At 37.4% G+C, this 12,808-nt stretch overlaps 1 protein-coding gene across 1 annotated transcript; it reads left to right on the top strand.

The window, feature by feature from the left end:
• Positions 1–5,835: 5,835 nt before the first annotated feature.
• On the top strand, positions 5,836–11,501 carry LOC121284044 (collagenase 3-like). The gene is made up of 10 exons (XM_041199008.1): positions 5,836–5,961; positions 6,170–6,402; positions 6,496–6,644; positions 6,738–6,863; positions 7,160–7,321; positions 8,534–8,684; positions 9,403–9,533; positions 9,858–10,017; positions 10,258–10,361; positions 10,491–11,501. The coding sequence occupies exons 1-10, from the start codon at positions 5,845–5,847 to the stop codon at positions 10,592–10,594; spliced, it is 1,437 nt and encodes a 478-aa protein (XP_041054942.1). The 5' UTR covers positions 5,836–5,844; the 3' UTR covers positions 10,595–11,501.
• The last annotated feature ends 1,307 nt before the right edge of the window (positions 11,502–12,808 follow it).

The following is a 12,808-nucleotide window of genomic DNA, read 5'->3' as shown; positions in this document are numbered from 1 at the left end:
CTCAATCTATCACCTATCACTCCAAACGTTACGCAACAATACTCAAACAAGCAGCCTCATTCATCACATTGATGGCAAGGAGTACTAATAAGGCATTTTTGAAGTCGTACATGTGTATTCTAACTTGTACCTTTTAAACAATAGTTTGGTTATTAAAGGAGTTAAAGTATTAAACCTGTATACTGGTAGGGGTACTCAGGCAGTGGGTAAATCAGGAAGGGATTAGACTAAAAGTAAGATTTATGAACCTCAGATGTAGGCAAATGCAACAATCAATTTGCCCACAACAAGTTTTACAGATTGCAAATAAGATGAATAACCAGCCAATCTGTTTGATTGGGATTAACTGATAGATAACTGTTGACTGGGACAGAGAGAACATTCATGTACTTGTAAAATGTGTCATAAGAATACTTATATCGGATAGACAGGGCTTATTTTTAGTATCTCATCTGAATGATAGCATTCTAACAGTACTGCTTAGTTGACATACTCTGAAACTTGCACTTACAAACTTCTGATTCAGAAGTATGAGTGCTACCTCTAAGCCAAGTTGACATTGTACAATACTTGAGGCATAACACTGATAAGATCTGATCGTTTATGAGAAAAAATGGATATTATTCTTCTGTGATCTTTGCCTGCAATGATACAGCATGTGGTTTATCTTATTCCATCACAATGTTAATGTTCCCAACCTTTTTAATTTATTCTTTTCATGGGATGTGGGTGTCACTGGCAAGGCCAGCATTTATTACCCATCCCTAAGTGGCTTGCTAGGCCATTTCAGAGGGCAGTTAAGGGTCAACCACATTGCTTTGGGTCTCAAGTCACATGTAGGCCAGGCCATGTAAGGATTGCAGATTTTCTTCCATGGAGGACATTTGTGAAATGGATGTGGGGGGGGTGTTTACAACAATTATTGATGGTTATCATGGTCACTATTACTGAGACTATATTTTAGTTCCAGATTATTAATTGAATTTAATTTCCACCAGCTGCCTTGGTAGGATTTGAACCCATATCCCCACAGCATTAGCCTGGGCCTCTTGATTGCTAGCCTAGTGACATTACCACTATGCCACATTGGCAAAGTCCCCTACTGAGTCAAAAGGTTCCCAACCCATTACCAGCCTCTCCAGTGCGGGTCAGTTGGAAGATTTTGCTTAATATCTCTGCCATTTTCTTATTCCCCATTAACGTTTTTCCTGTCTCTGCCTCTAAGGGACCCACATTTACTTTTGCTAATCTCTTCCTTTTGGCATAACTATAGAAAGATTTGCAATCTGCTTTTTATAATTCTTTCTAGTTTACTCTCATATATTTTCTCTCACTTTATCAACTTCTTGGGGTGAATTTGAAAATCATCCTAATCTTCAGGCTGACTACTCTTCTTGGCGACATTTATAAGCTTCTTCCTTTATTCGAATGCTATCTTTAAATTTCTTGTTAGCCATATTTGGACAATTTTCCTGTGGGGTTTATATTCCTTAAGGAAATGTATATTGGGCGCAAACTTTTAATTAATTTTTAAAATGTTTATTAATGCTTATCTACTCTAATTTCCTAATTTATACATTGCCTGACACCACAACTACTATTAACAGCTCTGTAAATTACACCCACCAATGTTTTTTTGCCCCTTGTGATTTTTCACTCCACCCAAAATGATTCTACATCTAGATTTTCCAAACAAAGCTCCTTTCTCACTATTGTCTTTATCCAATCTTTTATTATCAAGTTTACCCCTTTTCCTTTTCCATGTTGCCTATCTCTTTTAAAAGTCAAGTATCAAATATTTAGTTATCAACCTTGGTCACTCTGCAGCAACATCTGTTATGGCTAATAGATCAATCTCATTTACTTCTACCTCTTCAATTAATTCAATAATTTTGTTGCAAATGCTTTGCACATTCAGATATAGTGCTTTTAGTTTTAATATTTTTCTATTTTTGCCACAATTGTCTCTGATATCCTAGTATATTTGTTCAGTTCTCTGTCCCTTCCTGAGCCATTCTGCTTATTTTTACCCAGATCACTGTTCTGACAATGTCACCTTCCATACCAGTGCCTTCAATATGTTTTCCTTTCTCCTCAACCAAAGATTTCCCTCCAATATGACTGAAACAACCCTCAACTGCCTCAGTCCCACCTCCCGCTCTCACCCTTTCCCTTCCCTCCCCGAACCACAATAGGTTCCCCCTTGTCCTCATCTTCCACCTCCTCAGCTTTCACATTCAAAGGACAATTATCCAACATTTCCACCACCTGCAGTGTGATGCAATCAACAAACCTAGCTTATTCTGACTTCCCCTTTCAGCATTATGAAGGGATCATTCCCCTTGTGGCACTCTTGTTCACTCTTCCAGTATCCCCAATCACCCTACAGCACCTTCCCATGTGAGTACAGGACATGCAACACCTCTTCTGTTACCTCCACCCCACTCACTGCCCAAGGTGCCAAGTAGTCTTTTCAGGTGAAACTGAAATTTACTTGTGCTCCTTTTAATTGATTATACAGTATTCACTGCTCACAATGCTGTCTTCCCTACATTTGGGGAGAATAAATGCAGATTGGTTAATCATCTTGTGGAACACCTCAATGCCCAACCAGGACCCCAAACTTCCAGAAGCTTATCATTTTAATTCTCAAGTCACTCCCACTCTGACCTTTATGTCTTTTGAACTCAGCATTGAGTTGAACAATTTCAGATTGTAACTCATTTTTTGGACGACAATTGTCGGTATTGATTCTGCCTTTATCATTTGCAGCTTCTCCGGACCCGTGGCTTGTTTCTTTACTTGGCCATTTACCACTTCCTTTTCCCTTGTCCCAGTATCTCATTTGTTATTTAATTTCCCCTGCCTCTTATCCTGTCACAGACTTTCCATTCAGTGTTTAATCCCCTCCAGCTTTCCCTCCCTCTGTACAGGTACTTGCTAAGAACCTGTTACATCTCTCTAACTTTTCCAGTTCTGATGAAAGATCATCAATCCAAAATGTTAACTGCTCCTCTCTTCACAGATGCTGCCTGAGTATTTTCATCATTTTCTGCTTTTATTTCCAGTATTCAAAGATTTTGCTTTTGTTTTACCTCAATGCTTTGTTTGATTTACCTTTGGAGATTCAGAGATATGTGTAGCTTCTTTCCTCAGAGGATGAAATGGATGAAGTATAGTCAGAAATAAATAGAAATACAATGTCAAAATTTAGATATTGCTCCTATTGACAGGTTTACAGTGGGGCAGATCTAATTCCCATTAAAATGAAACTACTCCTAGCCTGCTGTAATTACCTTCCAGAACTTTTATTCATGAAGGAAGGTTGGAAACCAGAAAACTGCACATCATTGCCTTACTCCCATTTGGAGCATGCAAATACAATTCCACTCGAAAAGTTTGCAGCTCAATCAAGGGCAACATTACTTCTCAACAAGGTGACAGAAGGAGCAGTGGCCATTTGAAGGGCTCCAGATGAAAATGGTGATACTGCTCTGAGCCAAGGCGGGCCATTTGATGGGCACTGAGATCAGGAAGCCCTATTGGCTGCAGGCTGCATGTAGGGACTTGGCAGAGGCAGTCAGTGCAACTTCTACCATCCCACAAACTGACACCCAGTTCAGAAAAACATTCCATTACCTCAAAAGGGCTGCCAAATTAGTCAAGGTACTGTTGTGGGAAAATGGATTTCTGACAAGCCTTGGAGGGAACTGGTGGATTTTGAAATAACAATTTAAATCCAGTTATTCTGTAGCAGGTTTGAGATGCTTGAACAGCGTTTTCCTGTTTATGCCTCAGACCTGACTCAAGAAAAATAGCAAATCAGAGGAAAATCAAGGGCCAACGCTCTTATTCACACACAAAACAGTTCCATGTGTTACATACATAGCAAAAGCTAAGGTCACATAGAATTTATACCAAAGCAATCTCACATTAATGCTTGCAAATGGCAAAGATCTAAGCCACAATGATTCAGGAAGTTTAAAAAAAAGTGCTCAGAAAAAAATGTTTTTCCAATAGTTTATTCAAGGGAAAGTAAAGCACTTACCTCTCAGGAGCAAAGGAGTTATGAATGAAAAGGAGTGGTGAAATAAATTACATGATTTCCCAGGATCAAATCTTTAAGTGAAAAGGAGCTTGGGATTTCCCTGACCTGGCACAGAAAGCTAAAATAATCACAAACATAAATGATATCAAAGAAAGATTTGACACATTTACTTCATTATGGGCCAAATATCATTTAAAGAAGTGGTACAGATTGAACAAACATTTTATAGAGTCAGATAATATTCCTGATCAATTCACCATGCCTGTGGAACATTTACCAGTTGTGAATGAGTGCAAGAATAGGCAAAAAACTACAATTTTCTTGAACTGTCAGTACTGCAGCTTTTGAAAATGGTCTGAGGATACTTAACAATGTCTGAATAAACTATATGGTCCCATATTCTACATAGGCTAAATTATGATATTGGCAGGAACTCATGTTCTTATGTTTGGCACCATTTGGATTATAGCTCCCAATAAGTTACTGCAGAACAGTTGTATTAATACAGGGCAAACGGTTACATCAATGGGGGTCTCAGGAGTTTAAGACAAAAAAATTAAGCCAGATGACGCATGGGTTATTTTTCACTATATTAATACGGTACGCAGAAAATAACGGACTTTCCGTGTTTGCACAAATGGAAGTGAACTTCCTCCACATTAGAGAAAATAGCCATTCAAGTTTCTGAAATGTTTGACTCCAGACCAAAGAGAATTGTGAACTAGAATCTATCGAAAATATTGAGAAGCAGGTGTGTTAATCCATGGAAAGCTAATGCAGTGTTGTTGAGTTAACCATCGCACTGCGCTGGTATGTCAGTCTAGAACAAAAACAGAATTACCTGGAAAAACTCAGCAGGTCTGGCAGCATCGGTGGAGAAGAAGAGTTGACGTTTCGAGTCCTCATGACCCTTCCACAGAACTCTTCACAGAACAGAGTTCTGTGGAAGGGTCATGAGGACTCGAAACGTCAACTCTTTTCTTCTCCACCGATGCTGCCAGACCTGCTGAGTTTTTCCAGGTAATTCTGTTTTTGTTTTGGATTTCCAACATCCGCAGTTTTTTGTTTTTATCTCTATGTCAGTCTAGATTTCGATGCTCATGATAACTCACATATATGGTGTTAAAATCGGGGCCTCTTAGCTTCTGGAGTGGGGTTTAAAACCACAATCTTTTGACTCTCTATTGCTGTATGAAAGCGGGAAGAGATAAACATTTGTCAAAAATATAGATCCGGCTGAAACTCTGCTGTTAACACCATTGGTGCTGACCCTCGCATGGAAATAAAGGTTTCCTCCATTGACTATTTGCTAATTGTTTGGTAAACATAACTGGAGATTTTGCTTGACCGCTATTTCTGACAAAATCGTTATTGCATCCTTTTGAAATAATTTTCCAATTTCGCTAACACAGGAAATCTCCCCGCCAATTTTACTGTGAAGCGAACACAATGAGACCACAGGTAATCTTTCTTAGGGTTAAAAACATTTTTTTGTCACGCACATTGCGGTGGGGAATCTTCCCTTCCGTGCTTCTTACTTCAGTTATTTCTTTGTGTCTAAATTACGTCTGATACAAAGTGCACTATTTAAACACCAAAACGAACGTGTTGATGTATAACGCCTCCAGCTCCAAGATACCAAGAAATGCTGGTGAAATCACCGCAGCCAGCAAAACAAGTATTGGTCATTTCCTCATATTAGGCATGATATGATTGTGCAAGATATCTAATCCGCTGTATAAAACCCAGCCAGTGTAGAAAGATTTACTTCATTGCAGGACTCCTCGAACCGAAAGATGAGCTATTTCAAGATCCCCGTTCTTTTTATATTAGCAAATCTAGCAGCACTTTTAGCTCTACCTCTGAGTTCAGAAATTGAACAAATCAGCGAAAACGACTGGAACCAATGCCGGGTATAATATAAAACCAGTATATATATATATAATTGTTTTTTATATTTTATATATATTCACATATCAAATATACAAACAATAATTGTGTATATAAAACCAATAAACTACAAACTTTATTGCCATCGAGTTAAATTTGAAATGCATTATTGATAGATAAGGGGAAGAAAAACTTATTGATCCTTTTGTCCTGTTTCCTTTTTCTAACTAGAAATATTTGAAGACATTTTACAACATGACAGGGTCAACTTTGAAAAAGAGCGCTAACGGATTGACGCAGAAGATTGGAGAAATGCAAGAATTCTTTGGTCTGCAAGTAACGGGGACCCTAAACAGTGAAACCGTGGCCATCATGAACAAGGCCCGCTGCGGAGTCCCTGACCTCGAGCAGTACACTTTATTCCCAGGGGAACCTCGGTGGCCTCGCAACAGAATCACTTACAGGTACAGATGTTGGTTATGAGGTGGATTGACCATTTTTTGTAGTGGAATCAAATAAAACATAGCCTATCTATTCACTGTCTTTTTCCCGAACAGAATTGTAAACTACACTCCCGACCTGCAGAAACGAGAGGTGGACACTGCGCTTTCTTTGGCCCTGAAAGTCTGGAGCGATGTCACCCCTCTGACCTTTGTCAGGCTCTACACTGGAGAGGCTGACATCATGATATTGTTTACAAGAGGAAGTAAGTTCAACAATTCTGTTTGTGTCTTGTTGGAACGATTTAATATTTTATTTTCCTTGGCCCATTTATTTTCCCTTTGTTCTGTACTTCTAGGTCATGGTGACTTTAGCCCGTTCGATGGAGAAGGTGGGATTCTGGCTCACGCTTTTGCTCCTGCAAAAAACATCGGTGGTGACACCCATTTTGATGACGATGAAAGGTGGACGTTGTCAAGCAATGGTAAGGAGTTTCTAAATACTGGAGCCACCACGTAGAAATGGGGGTGGGGAAGGAATAAAGCGATGGTACATTTTTCTGTCGATATCATGCTGTCTCATTCTACAAAATGGATAGTAAAAGTTACAAAGTGTAAACTTTTTTTACAATTTTAATTCAAGTGTGAAACGACAGATGTTTAAATTGGCTTCCATCGGATCACACGTAATATTTCTTACGATGCATATCCTTGATTCGTTTCCCATATTTAAGCCATTTCTTATCGATGTTTGAACCATTTGTGTTGCCTATCTTCACAGGAGTCAATTTGTTCCTTGTTGCGGCCCATGAATTTGGACATGCTCTAGGACTGGGTCACTCAAAGGACAGATCCGCGTTGATGTTTCCCATCTATTCATATGTCAACACCAAAGGGTATCGTCTCCCGGACGATGATGTTCGAGGGATCCAGGCAATATATGGTATGTTGAATATTGTGATCACCAGGCATTATATCAATATAACGTAAAAACTTAAACGTTTGTGTGCTGTTCCTATTCGTCTTCCTTCATATATAAAATATTATCCAGTCCAGGTTTTTTATTGCACTTGCTGAGAGGAAGTATAAATCCGGGAACACAAAAATACAGATTGAATGCAGTTTATTAAATGACCTCCCAGTGAACTCACCGTGTGGTTACTTAACAGAAATTTGGTAGGTAGCATTAAGCCACACACATAATTCAACAGCAGAATACTACTTCGAGTTAGAATCCCTCTTGTGTTTGCACCCACCAGTTTTCATAATTCCAAAGGGAAGCCCAGTCATTTGAGGGTCAAGGCTCATTGGGTTTGGAACTGGGTATAATATCCCTGTCAAAAACAGGATTACCTGGAAAAACTCAGCAGGTCTGGCAGCATCGGCGGAGAAGAAAAGAGTTGATGTTTCGAGGTCAACTCTTTTCTTCTCCGCCGATGCTGCCAGACCTGCTGAGTTTTTCCAGGTAATTCTGTTTTTGTTTTGGATTTCCAGCATCCGCAGTTTTTTGTTTTTATAATATCCCTGTCCCTGACGAGCAACACCACACAAGTCTGCAACTGCATAATTGTGTTAACATATGCCCATCATCCATGCAAAGTATCTGCCACAGGAAATCCCAATTGTTTGCTAGGAAGTTTGAGTCAATCATTTAAAACAGTTACTTCAATCTGTGTAAACTCATCTCTTGCAATGCCCTTTTCAATGACCTGTTTTGATTTCTCAGTCACTCAAACCAATTCACTGTGAGCAATATGTGTTGTAGATCTTGCTAAACAACTGCAAACTAACATCCCACTGTAGGACTATTTCATGGGATTAAAATGATTTATATTGCATTTAAAATGCTCCTGTGATCCTTGAATTTTACAAGTCAGTTACAGCTTATAGAATTATAGAATTTTACATCACAGAAGAACTTCATTCAGCCCAACATTACACATGCTAACTCCTATAGAGCTATCCATTTAGTTCCATCCCCTGGCTTTTTGCCCATACCCATTTAAATTTCTACAAACATTTCTCATTAATGGACATCTGTAGAGTTTAGAATTATTAATTTGCTTCAGTAATGAAAATCTCTCAATCACTTTAAAACTTATAATTATTTCTGATTTAATCATCACTTTGAAACAATTCTTCTGCTGTGTTTTAGGAGCTCGGCAAGATCCAAGACCACGCCCAAGACCAACACAACCACAGCCCAAACCACCTCAACCAACAAAAACATCGGACAGGTGTAATCCTCACTTGTCATTTGATGCAGTTACTAGTTTACGTGGAGAAATTTGGTTCTTTAAGGATGGGTATGAGTGACATTTTTGGTTCGGATTTATGTTACTAATTACACTAAAGTCATCATTCATTTAAATATAATGCAATTGGCAACCTTGGCAGCATCATCAGTTAGTATGTGTTTCAAAGAGAAACAGGGTGCTGTAATTTTTCAATTTGTATTTTTTTACCACAATTGAGGGTAGAGAGATGAGATGCTGATGTGAAGGATGGGAGGGAAAGGGAGATATATCTTAATACCTCATTATCCCTGGAATCTAGTTCTGAGTGAAATAGATGAAAGCACTGGGGAATTACCGACAGAGTGATGCAATAGGACTTTAGAGGAAAGCAGAATTGCAAAATATAAGGGCACTATGCAATTATGAAATCTAAAATGTATTTCTTTTATTGCAAATGTTATTGATTTGATATTTGAATTTTTGGAAATGGCATCAGTAAAAAAATTTAGAGGACAACCACATCAATTTATATAATACAAAGCCTAGATTATAGATCAGATTGGTTTTCAAGAAGGTGCTACTAAAATGTTATTTATTTTAAGATTGATATTACATTTGTACTGAAAAATTGTACTGCAGTTTTATTCAAATTTTGAATGACATCCAACCTCAATGCTGGTATTTCTGTTTTTTTTTCATTGACAGAGACTACCTTACATTCTATCAGTCTTTATTCTGGATTTAAAATATTGCCCTAATTCGTGAATTAAACATTCTCATTGTTTAGAATCTTTTGGCGGAAACTCTATCAACGTCAAGATGTAACATCAGTTCCAATCAAGCATATTTTTCCAAACATTCAATCAGTAGATGCTGCAGTTGAACTCAAGAACAGAGATGTGGCAGCTCTTTTCAAAGGTGCTAGAATTGCTATTTTTACACAGTTTCCATATTGTTCAACAGCAAATGAAAATCAATAATTATAATCAGTACTATTTATGGGCAAAATATAAGCTTGCACATTCATTAGAATTTGCAAGATAAGTCAATAAGATTAATTTTGTGTCCTTTGTTTTTCTGATAATGTAGGATGTAGAATGGAAAATTGTAAGATCCACTTCTTATTATCCAATACTGTACTTTCTGCAGAGCGTTTGTTGATTGAGTGAATATTTTTGAAACATTCTGCAGTCATATCCCATCTGTTCATTGTTGACAGAAATCACTGTTAAAATCCCATAGGCTCAATGTACTGGCTAATTAGAGGCTTCAGGACTTTGGAAGGCTATCCTAGGAGCATCAGATCCTTTGGATTTCCAAGATCTGTTACACACATAGATGCTGCCCTATATATCACGGAGACAAGAAAAGTATTATTCTTTGTGGGAAATGAGTACTGGAGGTATGTAGTCATATTATTATGCAATTCTTCCTGTTCCTCAACAATAATGCAAAATTCTTCCAGAATCAAATTAGAATTACTAAGACCACTTTAAAGCTTAAATATATTGGGGAATAAGTAATATTAATAGGTTCCCCTGACTTCTGAAGAGGATATAGATAATGAAAATAAAATGATTGATAAGATCACATTATTGCAATAACCATGTAAAATACAAGCATCTTATTCCCTTTTGTTTAGTTATAATTCAATGAGGAAGCAAATGGACAGAGGCTACCCAAGAAGGATAGATTACGACTTTCCTGGAATTGAGAACAAAGTGGAGTCAGCATTTCAAAATTTTGGTAAGTTCTGAAATAGACTAGAAAGATGAAATATTCAAAGTTTATGAAACTGTGATAATTCATTTTTGATTTATATTTTAAACTACATTGTTATATTTGTAAAATATCTTGAAGTTTTTTTTTCTCTAGGCTACTTCTACCTATCTAATGGAGCAAGACAGTATGAATATGACTACAGGAACAAACGTGTTACCCGAGTTTTGAGGCCAAACGATTGGCTAAATTGTCATTAGCTAATAATAAATAATTTACTTTAGTATCTGTCTAATGCATTTTCATCAGAGAACTGTACTGTATGAAAGCAGTGGTGCTTCATGTCAGGTTCAAATTTTATTATTTTGTCGTGACATGAAAAATAGATCAATTTTTAATAATTAAAAATTCTTAACACATAAATGTATCACATTTTATACATTTATCTTTAAACAATTGTTGAATATTCTTTCATGATGATTCATATATATCATTTCATTAAATTGCATCGAGATCTTAAGGTGTAATTAAAGTATATAGGCATAATGAAAGGGCCAAAACAAAATTGATATATAGTTAATATTTTTGCACTGTATTTGTGTAGTCCATTCCTATCATTTTCATATTGTTTAAATTGCTTAAATGATACACTTCTACTATGATGATTGTTTTATTTAATTGAAAATAACCATTTATTAATCTCTATTTGTGGTGTAAGTTATATAACATGCATAATTGTGAATTATGATCTTATTTCACGCCAAAATATCGATTGAATGTTTGTTTAGATTGCATGTTACTGAAGCGTTATTAAGTTTCACCTCCTATGCTCTTCAAATGATTTGTTGGCATTATGATATATGTTTAATAATGTCATTTGCCATTATTCATTAATTTGCAGAGTGAGCATTCACTTTATGTAATTAACAAAACCTGTACTGTGGTTGGAGATTTAATCATTTGAAAAGTAAGTAACTGTGGCTTGGCATAATTTCTGACTTTTACCAAATTGTGATATTCAGACTAGTTGCACATATTTTCTGCTGGTATGTTTCATATCTGTAACAACGTTGAATCACTCAAATGTATAATTTTGCTAAATCATTTGTAATTAAATCATAATTCTTCAAAGCATACTGAAATAGGAAATAAAAGTCTTGAACTGAACTTCGTGTACTTTAGTTTTCAATCGTGTTCATTATCATACTTTAGTCATCAGTGTGCATGAGGCCAAGACATTTCTATCTCTTGGAGTTTCAGATAATATAGTCATGTTGGCACAAGCTAAAAATCTCACTGATAATTAGGGATGGATCAAAGGTGTAAAAATAATGTTTTCGGCAGGTGTCTATTATACACTGCCTGAACGTACCTGAACAATAACATTTTAAGAGTTTCTTTTAAAAAATTATCGATTATCACAACACATACATGAACTCAAGTCATTGACACAAAATAATGTCTAGATTTGCGTTAATGAGTAGTGCCTTTCACTGAGCTCGTATTTATAGATAATCACTGTGCATTGATACTTCAAAATTATCACCAGTTTTTTTTCCCCAGTTGCATGACTTAATTCAATGTTTTCAAGTTTCAGTAAACATCTTGATAAGTTTTTATGATGGATTGAATAACGTAAAATCCTTGCTGCAAAGTATAGAACAAAAATATGCTGATTTTTGCTGTGAAAATAATAGCGAGCACTAAATAGCCTGAGCCTAACAGCCCTCACTATTTTTTAATGTGTAAATGGGACAGCAACATACTGCAGCTGCACATGCATAGTTAAATGTGGAAATCCAAAAGTTTCTGTTAAGAGATGTGACAATAAATTGAGCTGCGTGGAGCTGGATTTTCAATCTGGGGTCAGAAACTTGGTTGCCAGGTCATTTTTGGTCCTGACCCCTGTGCCACGACAACATTAGAGACACGGTGGCATAATTTTCAAATAGTAATTCTCTATTTGGCCCAGGGGTGAGATTGGTGTCCAATTTGCAGTGCCAGGAGTGACATGGGTCACGGACAAGGAGGGCCTTTTGAAAAGGCGAGTGGCAGCCATGACTGAGCTTGTCACTCGCTGAGTGCATGGCTCAAGAGGGTGAAGATCGAGTTGGCCCTGGCAGGGACAGATGGCCACTGCAGGCTGCCACTATGGAGCAGAGATTTTCGGATGCCTCTCTAGATGTTTTGATGGAGGTTGTCGCCAAGAGGCGAGAGATTTTCTGCCTCGTATCTGGCAGAGGAAACACTCCCCAAGAGATCAAAAGGGCCTTGGAAGGGGTGGCAATGGAACTTAGCAGTTGCAGTGTCGCATTGAGGATATGGTCCAGTGCTGCAAAATCTGGAAAGGTGTGTTTCAAGTATCACCCAGTGACAGGCCTCTAACTCTACACAGCAACATGAACATGAGCTGAGCAGACTGGGTGCCCATAATTGTCAGAGCAAGTGAGCAGGCAACATCAGTGAGGAGCACA

Source organism: Carcharodon carcharias, chromosome 11 (assembly GCF_017639515.1).
Source record: "Carcharodon carcharias isolate sCarCar2 chromosome 11, sCarCar2.pri, whole genome shotgun sequence".
NCBI lineage: Eukaryota > Metazoa > Chordata > Chondrichthyes > Lamniformes > Lamnidae > Carcharodon > Carcharodon carcharias.
Note: the sequence above shows the minus strand (reverse complement) of the source record. Positions and strands in the feature narration are given on the sequence as shown.